Here is a 17,256-nt window from a genome sequence, read left to right as displayed (position 1 = left end):
GCGCCCAATGTGGATCTCCGTCATTGCGAAAGGGTAATTAATACCTAGACGCCATGGACTGAGAAAAGTGTACCAGAACTGCCAGTTCATTTTAAGCGCTGTGCGGCTCATCGGTATCCGTGTGCATGGTTATGCTGTGTCTAATAACTAATACACATTCTTTAAAATCCCTAAAACTTCCTTAGTTTATGGACTATTCAGATGAAAGACGTCTAGTCAGAAAAACTATTTTCTTCCGCGGATGGTAGCATTTTTAATATTCAACTTGGTTGACGGGAAAATGCCCAAAATGTATAAGAAAATGGTAATATTTTCAACGATCGGAGCGTTTTTTGCCGCTGCCATGGAAACGGAACATCAATCCGGACTCCCGGTGAAACGTACATAATTAGGGTGACAGGATAATCTACGTGTAAAGATTCCTACAGATCAGTCCGGCCGTTAAGACGCTACAGCTTGGACACACAGACAAAAATACACAGACAGACAGAACGACTGATAATAAGGGTCTCCTGGAGCGAAGATCCAAAAATACCACATTACCAGAGTGACTTATTAGAAAGTATACAAGAGCACACTAGTTATCAAACCCTGTGTAAAGTTGCGTATCTGAAGCCTTTATAACGTCAAAATTACTTGAATATATTATATATACGAAGTCAGATGATGGGCTGGCGTTCACGATGATATGTCAAAAGAGACAAAATATTTTTAAAATTGACCATGGTTCGATTGAACATAAAATTCTAGTAAAACCGGGAAAAGCAATAATTATTTATAAATATTGTATTGATCCACAATTTCGATTGTTTATTATTTTCATAGATTCATCCTATAGATCCGATCAATAATAAAAATGCCTTTGACGAGAACTACCGAATCCTCTGTGAATTTGTTTGACCATTTTCACCGGCGGGACTCTGGTGTGTCCGATATGGCTAGCCATCTAAGTCACACGGATGAGCATGCTGGGGTTTATCATATCCACACATCACCACTCCACTATGATGGTGGAGATAATAAATTTTACTCAACTGAAAACATTATTGCAGTCATACCAGAAGAACCGGAGGTAAATGAGGAAGAAGAGAAAATACCATGTTGGAAGGATGTCTACCTAAAATTATGTCCTCCTCGCGGCCCCACTGGAAAATGGCTTTCTTGGAGTGAGCATATAGTGTTGTATATTTTGTGTTTAATATTTTCTCAGGTGAAATTTCACAAGTTTGAAAATATAACATTTTAATAAACTGTGCTATAAGTTCTATTTATATACAGGTAGACTAATACGCCTATCATTGCACCAGTTTTATATACTCCGTAATATTTGTTTGTATTTGAACCTTCTAGTATTATATTTTTATATTGGTATATTTTTTTATATTGTTACATCGGTAATATCCCTTTGTTTTAGGTCTCATTTGTTTGACACTCTTTGGTATGACATGGTCTCTAGCACCGAAACACATGTGTCCAAATGAAAACATATTTGGATTGTTCGTGACCATATTACTCTGCTTCGTTGCGGAAATTGGAATTGCAAAAATTCCAACCTGTCACGGGTTTCCCCCTTTACCGAAGCTCTTGGGTAAGTGGGATAACATTATGTACTACACTGTATACATATTATATACGTGGGGCAAAATGTGTGCTTCATAAAAAGGTTTGTTTACGTATTTTTTTAATAATACGTCACAGTTGACGTAATAATAAATATATAAAAAAAATTAAAAGACATGTTAAGTGACATCGTTACAGCAGTAACATAAACGAAAACTTTACAATTTTATTTTAGCTTCTCTTTTGATGGGAGTTATGTTGGCAAACCTACCACCGCCTGTGAATTTTGCTGAATATATACATCCACACTGGAGTTGGAGCCTGAGAACCTTGGCGTTGGCAGTTATTTTAACCCGGGCCGGACTAGAACTTGATCCCAAAGTGAGTTCTGCATCGGTTTGTAGCTTCAATTCTATGAAAAACATTGTGAAATTCTCAGTTATTTGGTATCTTAACCAAACGCCAACATTGGAGATACACCCCAAAAAGTGGTAACCCAAAAATGGTTAATCAACCATTGAAGTCATTTGTACCAACACTAAACCCTAGTAAACGTAAATTTACAATGGGTAACTCAATGGGCATTTTCAGCTTTACAAAAATCCATTATACAAACTAGCTTTTTTTATTGTTAAAAATGTTCGAAGAGCATACGTCCGCGTTCCGAGATAAAATCCCGACAGTAGCTATAGATATAAGTAAATCATTTTAACATCTATGAACCTTTGAAGATAGGATAATCTCAAGACGATATCGTGTGATTTCATTTACGACCGCATCACGCAATACAGTAAAAAGTTAATTTACCTTCAATGCAGAACAATAGTTCCAATAAAACTATCTCAGACTTTGAACTGATTTTCGACGAGCGTCAACTTTGTTTTGACCGCGTAAGCTTATTTCTATAGTAAATTTGCATTGCATAACATTTGGTCGTTTACTTTTCTGTATTTGGTCTAGCGTGATTGCAGTAAAACGTCGGTCAACGAGTTTAACGACCTCCGGTTTAAGGGTTATTCCTCTCCAAAGATGCAATAATATTAGTGTAATGTACCTATGATCTTTGTTAATGCACTTCTTATAAAAAAAAAATTGGTTAAAAAAATTCATTTTACAAAATTAATTAGATTAGTTTCTAGGAGGTAGAATAATGGTAATTTTTCAAATAACAATCCAAGTATTTTCAAACTTCAATATCTTTATCGTCAAAAGTTGTTTTATTGGTGCGCTGGTGGGGCGTGCAGCATGATCCGAAATCTTAAACATGAACCTTGAATAAAATCTTATTTTCAATTAAAAAAGTAACATGCACAATGTTGCAATTTTAGGAATTATCCAATATTCCCAGCATCGAAGAAAACATAGTTTTCTAGCGGCATCAACTCTTCAATGATGAAAACACTAGTCCAAAATATTCAAAAACCTCATCATTCTCACATTGACTATATTTTAAACAGGCCATGGAAAAAGTGAAATGGGCTGTCGTTCGACTTGCTTTTCTTCCGTGTCTTGGTGAAACATGTATGATCGGAATATTTGGTCATCTTATAATGGGATTTCCCTGGGAGTGGAGTTTTATGCTTGGGTAAGTTTATAATCAAATCATATCTTTCTATTTGTGTTAATTTGTCAAATAGATCGAATTGTTTTATCCGATTTTAAACTATTTTATTTATATTTTGTTATCAAGATTTTTGATTGCTGCGGTATCACCAGCCGTTGTCATTCCATCCTTGATATTGCTTCAAGAGAAAGGGTTAGGATGCGAAAAGGGAGTTCCGTCTTTGGTAATGGCTGCATCAGGCATTGACGACGTTTTAGCAATAGGTAGATTTTTATATGCAGTCTCAGACACAAATAATAAACTAAAAAACACACGAAGTAGACTCTTCGATAAAAATAACTGAACTGACTATTTACATACCAGCGGGCTTCACTGTTCTTCTCGGCATAGCAATGCCTACAAAACTCGAGGAAGCGATCATTGGAGAATCGCCTCATCCACCACCACATCATACCACACAGGCTCCAGAATTACGACTGTTCGAAGGCAACGGAAGTGACAGCTTCACAACTGCCTACATGGACACAACAATGGTGGATTTTACAAATACCACAGCTATGCACCAAAGTGGAGGAGGTGAGGATTCTATTTACACCAGTTTTGTATTTTTTTTTTCAATAAAGGCTGAATAAAATGCTTTTAGGACATAGCAAAGCTGGGTTGGAGTTGCTGGGAGCACTGGTAGAAGTGGTGATTGGAATTGCTGCCGGACTTGTGTGCGGTTTTCTCATCTCGTATGTGCCTCCTAAAGATATGAAACATAAGGTAACAAACGTACACGTGGAAGCAAAGCATAAATTCATAACTTCATCTGTAGACGATTTTCTGTCTAAAAGTGATCAGTAGCTTAGCTGACAATGTGCAATTTGAACAGCTACGTTAATACCAATCGTTCTCTTCATTTTTTTAGAGCTTTGTTCGTGGATCTTTGCTTCTCAGTATTGGCGTATTTGCCGTTTTTGCATCAGATTTCTGGGGAATTCCTGGATCCGGCGCTCTGTGGGCGTTGGTGACGTCGTTCGTTGCGTCATTTCACTGGAAGGACGAATGTGTGAGTAGAACATAAAAATATATATTTTGATTCAACATCACAGAAAACATTTCCAAATTTTTTTATGTTACAACATATTGCTTTTCTTATTGTACATATGGTTGAACGAAGCTAGGTTACGCTTATACTACTATACTAATAAAATAGACAAACTATAAAATAGTATATTTTTATCGCAACGAGTGAATATCTAAACGAAGCCACCATACTTTTGTTGAATAGATTTTGGAATTGCGACCGAATATATGAGCAGTTTTACGCAAACTAAATCGTTAATACCTGCTTATTTTGCTTCCCATTTTGTATAGTTTCTAACAAGATCTGTAAATTATTAGATTAGTGAATCCTCAGAAACAAGTTATAAGCATATTAACTAAAGATAAAACTTTATATAACAATCGAATACAGGTAGCCAAAATCATTCAATAAACTATATTATCTGAATGCAAGAAAAAAGTTTCTTTTTAACTTTCGCAGAAACCGCTAGAAGTTGCCTGGCATTACATGTGGATCGTATTTCAACCAATTTTATTTGGATTAACTGGTGCGACCGTTCAAGTCGATATGCTTGATGGTAAGGATTTTGAGTATTCAGCATTTGGGTATATTTTTATAATGAGAAGATTTCTTCTATGTATCCTTCTGCTAATTATTCAAGTCATGTATGTCATCGTCATGTTAAAATTATTTCAATCATGATTTTTTTTTCATCCAGGACAAACTGTTGGACTTGGAATGTCGGTTCTTAGCCTCGGCCTGCTAGCAAGAATGTGCGTTAGTACCAGTGTAACTTGGGGTCTCAATTTCAATCTTCGTGAAAAAGCTTTTGTCACAATTGCTTGGATTCCAAAAGGAACAGTCCAGGTATAATCCTGTACCAAAGTTGTGATTTTTTTCCACGGTAATCTAAGAAATTGCCATTACATGCCTGCGTAATGGTGCTGAATAACTAACTAATAACAGTATAATATGTAAGAGACCGTATCCCTTCAGACACGAAGACTTAATAAAATCATATACAGCAGGCCCATATCTTATTTTCTCCAGGCGGCTTTAGGATCAGCAGCGCTCGATGCTGCACTGACACTTCATCGGTCGCCACAAGAAATAAAATGGGGCGAGCAGGTAAGAATATCATACCGTCATGTTTTAAAATCAATGTGCTGTACCTTTGAATTCCACGGTGCTCGGTTTATACATTCCAATTTTCACTTCTATACTGCTTCTAATACGTATTTCTATTCTTTGTTGCGTCATAATATAGACATGAAATTGACGGGTGATCAAAATAAAAATAGACCGTTTGTAAGTGCCATTTATATAGAAAGGTGATCACTTATAAATAATCTTTTAACATATAATATTGATTATCAACGCATATCTTCGTTGTGATACTGACTCACCTTCTGTTCTGTAATTTCAGGTCTTGGTTCTTGCGGTATTGGTAACGTTGATTACTGCTCCTGTTGGAGCATTTGGGATAAGTATCAGTGGACCTAAATTGCTGTCGGGTCCCGAGGCGAGAGGCATCGACAACCATGCATTGGACGTGAGCGATGAAGTGGAGGCACAAAGAAAAAGTGAAGACGACTCAGTTACTTCAGATGACTCAGGAACTCACAAACATTCAACACAAAAGCATTTTGCACGAAAAATAAGAATAAGTGAATGTGACGGAGGTTCCTTTAGCGATGACGATTCTTATGACACAAGTATTTGATATATATAGTTGAGATCACATTTATTTTGACCCGAGCAATATCTCCCATTCAATCCAGAACTGGGATCATACATTTTGCGGAAAAGTCAAATTATCACTGTGAGTGTAGGCTTTGCATTTAGAATTTCGCGCAATGCATTTCACTTATATGCGGTGCATGAAAGTGAGGCTGAAGTTGTGGTAGCAATGTAGTAAATTGAATAACTATCTTTTTAAGCAGATTGTTGGTGATTAAGTTCTTATTTATTACAGTTTTAATAGAATGATAAAAACATGTGATGAATAAAATATGCAAAACACGTTATATGATTTATTATTCGGTGAAATGGTCATTTTCAGTGTACCTGTTAAATAGTAGTATGTTGCACTGAAAAAATATTCGTGGTCTGTAATATGTTTCATGATAATTCTTTCACTTCTACATTTCAAGGGAATACTAACAAGTAAAATTGTAATCTTTACATCATTTCAGGACGGAAATCGACATTCTATACTTATGCATGTGTATTATCGCCAAAGCCCATATATATATATATATATACTTATATAATATCCATTATTTTCGACAGGGGAAGCAGAATAGAATACAGAATATACCAAACTTAGTACAGGAAATTTTTTATAAGCTTATGCCAGAACAAATGTTCTTAAAAAACTTGGATAAATAAGTGGATAGAACATGTATGTAGTGATTCTTGGCGTTCGCATGTCACCAGTCCTGTTGTTGTTTGAAAGGAAGGCTTATGAATTTGGCAATGATTTAATACTAGATTTAAATAAATTTATCCGAATTAGCGACCGTTTTGGACGACATGAAACGATTATTAAATGGAGAAATATTCAAGTGCGTAGTACAAATACAGAACTTGATACATGGGTAAATTTAATCATGATTTTCTACTAACTTTATAAAAGAACACTGCACGTTCCAGCAAGGTCAAACAAACATAATCAACACTTACATCAGAAGGAGATGGTACCAGGAATCGCCAGTTGCGTATTTGTTTGGCTTCATCAAACAAAAGGTTAATCGGGCATCTCATGACGAATGGTTTCTCGTATCTTTGCAGGCAAGCGTAATATGATTCACAGTCCCAATTATACAAACGTCCAAATTGTATGCTCTGAGCAACGCAATAATTGATTTGTAGTTAGTTGCATTATAACACAATCACATTCGCTTTTTCAGTCGTCCAGAAGAATGCGTTTCATTGCATTGATTAGAATTGAATTACGTCAAAGTTTACTTCAGTTTTGTGTTATTCTCCTCACGATATCAATTCTCAATGTCCGAATATGGACGTAGATCTAAACTAAGCTTATAGATTGAATCAAGTAAGCAGGGTGCAATACAGCAGTAAACCAAACTCTCTCCTTATTGGCCAACGATGTGAACCCGTAGCAACGTCATTGCAACGATGTCGCGCTTATCTGGAAACTGCTCTCGCTGCTGTTTTGGGTTATTTTGGTATTTTTATTGTATGAGTAACTGTGATTACAGGCCTATGAGCCTCAAACCTCGTCAATCAATTTTGAACTATCATTCATATTATTACTTTTTGAATTATAAAGGCTTGTTTCAGAATAATGTCAGTTAAAAACTAGAAATACGGCTAAATAAATGAATCAGTATAACTTTGAAAACTATAAACAAAATATGCTAATTTTATATAGCTGAACAGTTTTTATCGTACTAATGCCTTTATTTTATGAAAGCAAAAGAAATATCAATATGTAGCTATTTATACTTATTCATCTAAACAACAAGGAATGTACATATTATGATATATAATTTTTACTATGCAAGATCTCACTAAAACGAGTATAATGACGTCGGGTTTTCTGGTGTCATGAAGTTTTGTTCCTTCCCCCGAAAATAAGACCTACTCTGAAAATAAAACTTAGCCTGAATATTATGAATGATTTTAATATAAGACCTCCCCTTAAAAAAAGATCTAGTCAAAACCGCGAATTTTTTTTTTGACCTAGTCGATAGCAAGAAATCTCTCCTACACGTTTTAAATGAGTAATAATCTATGTTTTGCAGTTATTTTAAATAAAAACGTGTTATTTATAGGTAAATGAGTAGCGGTTTTCATATTTTGTATATATAATTTAAAACATCGTAATTCTCTACTTTGCAATTTTGTTTTTGATAAATGAAAATATAAGACATTCCCCGAAGATAGGCCCTAGTGTTATTTTTCGGAAAAATTGAAATAAGACCCAGTCTTATTTTCGGGGAAACACGGTATGTATCTTGGATATAGCTGAAGTTTAGTAATTCACGCAACTTAAACTGTACTTGTGATGTCATAATACATAAACTTGAATCCCTATTATGCCATTTGAATATGATTAGTTGTGACGTCTTATTACAGAGGGGCCTCGCAGGTAACATAATCTAGGGCTCTATGCCTAGGAGGGTGTTTCATCGTCTAAATCTGGCCCTGATTCGAACCTACTTAGGCCGCCGCCGCCGATCTAAATATATTCTCCATTATTGCATTAACGAACTTGGTTACCGAATGTAAGCGATGGGCCCCTGATCAAATTGCTTTTGGAGTGTAATAGGCCCGTAGGCCAGGGGTGGGCAACCTTTTTCGGCTCGCGTGCCAAAATAAGCTAAATTTAATGACAAAATTCTTACGTGTGCCGACCAAAATTAAAAACAATGCTTTGCTACCTTTAAAGCAAAAATACACAATAATAAACTTTTTAAATATGTACAGACAGATTCACTACTCGGATAAATATTATTCCAAAATAGATTTGATTACTTTTCTTATTCTATCTCAGTGAGACTTCTGCTGCTGCATTACCGCTGATAGAGATTTTACATTGGGTTTATATTTTGTAACTTTCAAAGAAATGCATGAACTGCTGGTTTCCTCTTTCAGGCTACTCCTATTACGAAACTTAACAAAGTTCATAACTGAGAAAATCACACAAGCATATATAGCTCAGAGATTCCCAAGCATATGTAGATGAAAACATGGAGTGTGATGCAGTTGCACAGTTTATAGACACGAAAATTTTTAGGGAATGACATCCCAATCACGCAATATTTCGTTTTCTGCTCTTTTCTCTTGTATTTCTTCATCTAATTCTAATCGCTTATATTTCTTCCGAAATCAATTTATAACAGTAAGTTAGCAAATAACTCTAATCAACATGAGCTGTACAACTTCACAAATCAAGCAGAAATGAAGAAGAAGGGTGGCACAGACAAACTATATAACGTAAGAATGTAGCCAAATAAATACTGCCTTCTTCTCGGCAAAATTTCTCCAGAGCTCACCCATTTGTTACGTCATGATATATTTCTACGTAGCCATATGTCATGAAAGGACAAGCAGAGTTTAAATAAATATCGGGTTGTTAACAAACGATATGTGATGAATAAACGAACACCGAGTTTCATCAGTTAATTTAAGATTTATCTAAGGGAGAATGATCTCGTTTCTGAGGCCTCGCTCGCGTGCCGAATAAATGGGCTCGCGTGCCAGGGGTTGCCCACCCCTGCCGTAGGCTATGTTTCATGGTTTTTCTTGTCTTTTTTTACATCCAAGCGCCTCGCAGAAATCTCAGATAAACATTTCTGTTGAAATTTTATGACTTTGGTGTAGGTACTAACCTGGCGATAAAGTTACTTTTTTCTCGCATTTTTAAACTTATTATTCCGGCAGCGTGTGCAGCTGCCAGAACGCAACATTTTGGCGTAGTTTCCCGGCGATGCAAGGGGAATTTCAATAAAAAAAAAACTAAAAATACGGAAAAAAAAATTGATTCAAAACAAGCTCTTCTTTTAAAACAGGCTGTTTTTTAGGATTATTGAAAAACAAAACCCCAACCACGGGTGAGACATAAATGTGGTTGAACACCTGTCGACTGTGATATTGTTCATTCCGTTATCAATAGATTGGCGTGTGCGTAACAGATACAAACAAACCCTTTTGCATTGATGAAGAGGGTCGATCAATGCATTTGTATGTATTATCTCGATTACTTAATGTAAGGAACTGATATTCCAAATAATGCGGATTCGTACGGGATCATGACCAGAATTCTAAGCTGGAGATACCAGACGAGAACCTCTGAGTGGCCGATAACAGGGTTCATTTAAACAAATAAATCTTACTTCACATGATTCAGCTGGAATTTTAACGTTTTTTGTTTCGATATTCAACTTGTTATTGTCTCTTTAGTAAGAGATGATATGGTCGAAATAGCAGTAGGAAGCATTGTGGTTGATGTTGAACTAGTAGATCCTGGTTCAGTCGTTTGCTGTTAGAATTAATAGTAACATGTAAACAATATTTAATTTACCGTTTTACAAACCGTTTTAAAAGGAAGACAATTCAAACTTAGTGATTAATACTTATTTATTTTTGTCTGATTGTGAATATCAGATATCTGTACACTATAATCCCGTGGAACTTGCCTCGTTGTGTTCAGTTATCTTAACGTCAGCACAGCCATAAAATTGCTCCTGCTGTCCAAGTCCAATCACAAATTTACCTGATTTATCACATCCCCCTGATTTATCACATCCCTATGAATTTCCTGCAATAACACATTGCTTGAATTCAATTAAGAGAAATGCTAGGACGTGATTAATATGTAATTTATGCATTACGTAATTCTAATACCAGACCATCATATTGATAGGGCCAGTCAGCAAGATAGTAAAAAACCTAATCCAAATGTGTATGAATTTGAAAGCATGGAGTATACCTGAAAAGTAATACTGCCCATTCCACAATTAATTATTTTTTTAAATATAATTAGCAGTGTGTGAAGAACTGTTTTAATACGCCTTAGTATGCTGTGGTCGGTACTCCCGAAGTATGTGAACCAAGACGGCGGCATCGGAGCGTAGTATGTGTACCAGGTTAGGGTTAGGCCATAATTTTATTCTAATTTTTCTAATTTTAGTTATATTACGAGTTCGGGGGCTAGCCAATTGACTCCTATAGTGTTTGTACCTAAAATTATGGCCTAACCCTAACCTGGTACACACACTCCGTTCCGGCGTCCCCCATCCTGGTTCACATACATCGGGAGTTCCCTGTGGCAAATCAAACTCATTACTTCTCCTTTCAAATTCAAGTCGGAAGAGCGCGATCAGACTTCAAACGTCACCTGTTGCTTAAATAATGATCACGAAAGAAAATAGGCAATCTTGGATCTTTTCCAATATGAAATATGAACTTCCGTGTTTTTTATCACTTTTCCCGTCCCATATAAATAACTTATCATCAAATAGTAACATAGCTGGCAATGGGAACCAAAAATGCAGATGTAAAACATAAAGTCGAAGAACGCTTTTGCTAACTTCAGAGTAACGGTTCTAAACTTGTCTTCTAAACTTGTGTTTGAAGTCCAAATGCCAACTCTATGCCAAAATTGTAACTAAAGCTGAAAACAAGAAGTCTATATAATATAAGAAATATATATATTATTATATATAGATATAAAAAAACGTTGCCCATGACTTCGAATTTTCTTAGAGCTTCTTCGTTCGTGAATCAAACTTGGCAAATAGAAGTTCTATTTGATTATAATACGCAAACAATCGAAAATTTATGTACGTATTCTACAGAAAGTTTGATACGACAAAAAGTGTCACATATCGTTTTTTTTTCGGGAAAAAGTTAAAATTCATTGGGTACAGTAAAATGTTTTGCTGAATTGATAAACAGTAACAACGCAATCTGCATTTGTAAAAAGCTGATGTACATCATATTCAAAGTATCGTATTTCAACTTATTTCCTAATAATCAATCGAAATAATAAACTATCTGATTCTCATTATGTTTCATTCTTCGGTTTAATGTCATCTTAGCATGGTGGACACGCGAACTCCTATCTCGTTACTGGCAACATCATTACTGAACTTCATTTTCAAGTTGTCCTCCCGCCAACAGCAAACGAAACTAGTCTAACACAGTATCTCCAGTACCTAAAAACGCGTTTGCAGCGAATGACTAAGGCACGTTATTTTTTGTGTGTGTATACTGTACAGTAATTATTTAATATCTCTTATTTTTGTATGTTTTACAAACGCTATGGTAAAATCGGAACTATGAATAAATGACAATTAGCGTCCTTCTTGATTTTATTAAAGGACTGTTCTATGATTTTTGTCTGCCGTAGATCTCGTCCTGGCCTGATAAGATCGATTTGCTTGACAGTTCTTATATTGTGTACGACTTGCTATCGATAGTCACTGACAGTAACGCAGTCAGAAGAGGTCGGGGGTCGTCATTTTTTGTCTGCAGAATGCCGTGTATTAAAGATATGAAGTAATAGCCAGTGTTGGACGGAATGCTTTGATCTATTCTTGAGATCGCAAAAATTCGAATATAATCTATTCAAAATCCGACAGGTCTCCGCGTATTTTATGTACGCAGATTGCAGTAGTAGTGAAGAGTAGTAGACAGCACCAAATTATCAGGAAAAAGAACTCTTCTTTCTCATATCTGCCTGATTTTTTTTTTTTTGAAATGATAAACAAATCACATGTTTTCAACCCGTTTCAGCAGATAAATAAACTACAGCTCGCAAAATTGCAGCAAGTAGTGTTTACTGTTTACTACATCTATGAGGCAGACACTAAGTAACAGAATGTAAACAAAGAAAGGTAAAATGAATTTATTGTTTCATATAGCCTACACAGCATTTAAAACGAGGAACACTAAAACATTTATATTAAATACAATGTTTGAAATATTCAATAATTTTAGTTATTTGTAACACCAATCTGTCATTTTTGGGTAGCACTTAGCAAATCGCAGCGCACTCTGAATCCCTGCTATACGTAATATAAAAAAAATCTTAATAGCTGTTGGAGCCGGCTTTTTTAACGAGCGACCTAATCGGTTCGACTGTTTGGTGAGCCGTTGCATGGAAATTTCCGATTCTAAGCATTCTTTTAAAAATCCTGGTTGCGACCCTGATCACCAATATACCGTTTAGGGTAGGCGAACGACCAATAATTAAACTAAATAGCGATCGGAGACCGCCGACTTATCGATTTGCGGTTTCGATTACTTCGCTCTGTCTCAACAGCGTGTCCGATGACTAATTAATTAATAACTCGCTAATTATATGACATAATTCATCTAAAATCAATAGGATATATGATGAATGCACATGCAAAATTTGGAGCAGATTCAACCTCGTTTTCGTGAGATATCGCGTAACATACGAAAGTGAAACAAACAGATAAATACCTATCAACATACTCACCGATAGATAAGTAAAAACAAATGTGCTTTCTTCAGCAGTGGACTATCTAGACACGTAATGACCTCGGAAATTTGTCTTAAATTTCCGCAAGCCAAATATTACCATGAAGGCTTTTGTGCTTGCAAGCCTTCTACAATTAGTTCCGTTTAAAGTTTAGATTTTAATAACCATCATCACATTTATAAGAAGTCAAGGGTTCATAAAAATACGATTTCGCCACTAGCTTCAATAGGAGTTAAATCTTTAAAATACATGACTGAGCATTCTAAACGACCCACTCCTCGCTGTATACATGGAAATCATAACCTGTGTGCTTCGATACCACTGGATTCATTCACTCACATTTCATTGTGGATGGCTGTCGATCACGCATTTTTGCGTAGACTAGTACAAAAAAACTCAAAACAGTAGAACCGAAAACATCTCGCGATTTGATTATGATGCTATACACCTGAATAACGACCGACCACCTATATTCATTATTTGCTGCCAGAAAAAAATCTCAGTTCATCACTGATTTTCTCAATTAGATCCTCGCCAACCCAACATTAGAAAAGGAAAAAAAGATGACAAAGTATTTTACATTATATTTATTATACACCATAGCTCAATTTTTAGAAGCCTTCACATGCTCCAACAGGACATCATGTGCTTGTGTTTCTTTTCCATAGTCCTGAATAAAAAGTAATTTTTAGACACCTTAGTTCCGTTAGATTACTGCTAGTATTGTTCAATTTTGTACAGAAATATATAAAATAAATTGTAGCCCGTATGCAAGCCAATAGATACATTGTTGGTAAAATAAATAGATTTTGAGGCAAAGTTTCACTCCTACGAATGATCTAAATTTAAAATTCACTCCTATTTAATTTTGCTTTTCATAAATAAATATTCATTATCATACCCTCACGACTACGCAACTGCATCCAACAACTTTTCTTGGCTTTCCTTCTCTGTCGATCTTACAAAGACCTGCCCACTCACCAAGTTTTTTGTTGTCTTCAACCTTCAATGTCAAATAGTAAAAGTGAAGCGAAATTGAACAAAAAATTTCCATAAATAAAAATTTTCAATGCACTCAAAACAAAAAGTACATTCAAAAATTCCACACTGGCGCCAAGTCACAAACATGGTATGAGTTGAGTATTCCAATCTCTAGTTATGGACTTTAAGAAAACGAGCTTCTTACAATAATTAAATCTGCCAACAAGCTGTTATAACCAAATCTCTTTACTAACGAAGTAATAATTCCAGTCCAGATGACAAGTTTTGAAATATTTGATCCAATTATAACAAGTACGGGGCAAAAAAGATTAATAGTTAATCTAGAGAGTTGTTAACACTTCCAGGTGGAAGATCTTGTGCTCATTACATGGAATGCTATCATGTTACCTTGATAAGATTGATCTGATGTTCGCTGCACAATGCTTCGATCAATTTCCCATAACCAGGTTCATCGCAATTGTTTGCAAGGACACAGAGATGAGCCTATTAAAATAGAATACTATTTGTACCTCAGCTTAATAGCATTTTATAAAGGCAGTAGAGTAAAGGATAGGGCTGGCAATTTCAGTGAAAACACTTTAACCGTTAACCTGGTAAAATTAACCGGTTAACCACAGCGTGACGTTTGACGTAATAATTCATAATTTCAGCTTGTTACGTCACAATGGTTAGAAAGCAATTTCGCAAGATCTTATCCCGGTATCGCTCAAAATTATTCATGAATCGAGATAGGACATGATTGCTCTGCTGCAAGAGATAAGCAGCATTGTTCGAACATACATACAAAAGAGGTATTTTAGAAAACCCGATTCATGTGACAAATTTTTAGTGTTTGATGTACAAATTCTACTTCGAGATATCATAAAGAAAAACGGCATCATCTGCGCACTTGTTGGATGACATTGAATATACGATTTTGCAATAAAATTGTGAACAATATATTTCGACTGAAAACTGATTCTGAATTTATCATTGTAAATTTTCATAATGAGCAATCTTGGTACTTCAATTATTTTTCCCATCTATTGAGACCTCACCCACACAGTGATATTCTTTTGAATTAAACGCCACAGGAGATAAATTTGCGACGTTGGATTCGACCAACTGAAAATATAATTCCTGACTAATATGACACAATCTCTATGGATGTATCCAAATTATTGAGTACCTGTCTCTTATCAAGTGCTCTGACAGCTTCGTTAAGTCCACGAGCAAGGCCGTCGTGTATCAATGCCATCTTCAACACTTCTTGTAAAGCGGAATTTAAATCCATTGGTCCGCCTGACTCTACTTTGACCGGTGCTTGTGGAACATCATCTCTGGAAAATGTGATTGAGAAATATTATACATCAAATAAATGAAACTTGAATGATTACTTGAAAATGCAAAGTGAGATAATTTAGCATTAGAGCAGGAGTGAGAAAGGTTTTTTGACCAAACCATTTTCCCACCTAGACTAGCAGGCCATGTAAGTGTAATAAATATATAGTGTTACAAAGCAAAAGTGGAAAACAATAAGCCTCGCGATAAAACTACATTTAATTTGCAATCTCAACAATTTCCTTAAGCTGTTTTCGCTATAACACTAAAATTTGGTTTTAGTTTGGTTATGGCAGCATCAGGCGGGTCAGATTGAATTACCCAATGGGCCAGATTTGGCCTGCAGGCTGTAGTTTGCCCATGTCAGCAAGGTAATATTACCATACAAATAAATAAATTTAAAAATAAAGCAAGCTTACCCTTCCGCGTCAGACATGATTGTAAATTATGCGGATGTCCTCCTGAAATAAGGATTATATGTGTTAAAACTGCAGGAAAAGGTTTATATTGAGAGAAAACAGTAGATGTAACATTAACAAGGAGTAGGCCTAGCTTTACTCCAAATGCTGAAATCACTCCCAAACAGCTAAAAGCGATGATTTGATTAAATCTAACTGTCTGGTCGTGATATGCCAGTCACAGAAGTGGGTTTGCAGAGAAGTCTCTGTGACAATTCATTTGTTCCTGAAGCGAAGGCGTCTGGTATAGTTTAGTACCACATGCACTTTAAGTTGGCCAGGCTCAACAATTTTTGCATATGTCAATCCTAACCCCCACCTGACTACGTCACTGAAAAATTACGTCATTTCGACGTCACAGTGGCGTAATAATGCCCACCAAAGTATGCGGATGGTCGTCCAAAACGTGCATACGATCTCCCAAAATCGAGCAAGCTATTTCTCTCGTTTTCTCGTCACAACGATCACAATAGGAGAGAGATCGCCAGCTTGAGCGAGTTCGGTATCAATCGGCAGCGCAGATGCCATTTCGGGTGATCGTAATTATACTTTGGCAAGCCTTATCACGTGATGGTGACGTAATTTTTGGATGACATAGGCAGGCGGGTGTTTGGAATAACATATGCAAAATTCGTTATGCTATGCCCACTGGAAGTACTTGTGGTACTAAACTATACTAGACCCGGCGTCTGGAACTACAACAGATGCACCGCATTACACCATGCTTGTCTTGTTAATAATTTAGATCAATCGCAAGGTCTGAAGGTGCGTCGATCGTCAGATAACCAAAATGCAATTTTTCACTCAATAATCCACCAATATTAATCAAAAAACCGAAACACAAGTTAAGACGTTAGCACTGTCTGACTGCATACATGTAAACTTAACAGACTAGCTGCCATATTTCGTTTCAAAATACAGAAATATTTAAACCTACTCCATTACTCTCTGCTGCAAGACACAATCATGTAACAGTTGCCAAGGGTGTCTTTCTTTTCAAAATAAAGTAATTAATATTGCAATCAACAATGATTTTAGACATTCATCCAACTCGGTTACACCATTCCATTTATTAAACACAGGCCACAACAGGTTGTGTTCTATTTTTTGCGAATAAGAACATTAGCATGATCAATTAATGTATTTAGTACTAATATAAAGTATGTATAATAATTATATTTCCATGTAGACAGGTGAAGAACGCGTTAAACAACGGGAAATACTCGATTATTCACGATAAAAACGAGCAACTCACGATGCGTCCTCTCTTCAATATTTTAGTTGTAAAAGGCTAGAAAATTGTTTCGTATTTGGAGAGTCATCA

General features: G+C 35.8%; 2 protein-coding genes across 2 annotated transcripts; one reads left to right on the top strand and one right to left on the bottom strand.

Annotated features, from left to right (window-relative positions):
- The first annotated feature begins 829 nt into the window (after positions 1 to 829).
- Positions 830 to 6,523, top strand: LOC120334305 (sodium/hydrogen exchanger 9B2-like). The gene is made up of 12 exons (XM_039401779.2): positions 830 to 1,166; positions 1,415 to 1,588; positions 1,796 to 1,941; positions 3,018 to 3,145; positions 3,251 to 3,387; positions 3,488 to 3,700; positions 3,768 to 3,889; positions 4,035 to 4,175; positions 4,653 to 4,749; positions 4,891 to 5,039; positions 5,223 to 5,300; positions 5,599 to 6,523. The coding sequence occupies exons 1-12, from the start codon at positions 857 to 859 to the stop codon at positions 5,893 to 5,895; spliced, it is 1,992 nt and encodes a 663-aa protein (XP_039257713.1). The 5' UTR covers positions 830 to 856; the 3' UTR covers positions 5,896 to 6,523.
- A 7,201-nt stretch (positions 6,524 to 13,724) lies between these two features.
- On the bottom strand, positions 13,725 to 17,256 carry LOC120333996 (small ribosomal subunit protein eS12-like). The gene is made up of 6 exons (XM_039401432.1): positions 17,188 to 17,256; positions 15,894 to 15,935; positions 15,323 to 15,473; positions 14,542 to 14,637; positions 14,054 to 14,155; positions 13,725 to 13,822 (listed from the first exon to the last, which is right to left on the bottom strand). The coding sequence occupies exons 2-6, from the start codon at positions 15,908 to 15,910 to the stop codon at positions 13,757 to 13,759; spliced, it is 432 nt and encodes a 143-aa protein (XP_039257366.1). The 5' UTR covers positions 15,911 to 15,935; positions 17,188 to 17,256; the 3' UTR covers positions 13,725 to 13,756.

The sequence above is a fragment of the Styela clava genome, chromosome 15, assembly GCF_964204865.1.
Source record: "Styela clava chromosome 15, kaStyClav1.hap1.2, whole genome shotgun sequence".
In the NCBI taxonomy this organism is placed as follows: Eukaryota; Metazoa; Chordata; class Ascidiacea; order Stolidobranchia; family Styelidae; genus Styela; species Styela clava.
The sequence above is the reverse complement of the archived record's forward strand: the minus strand, read 5'-3'. Positions and strand labels throughout refer to the sequence as shown.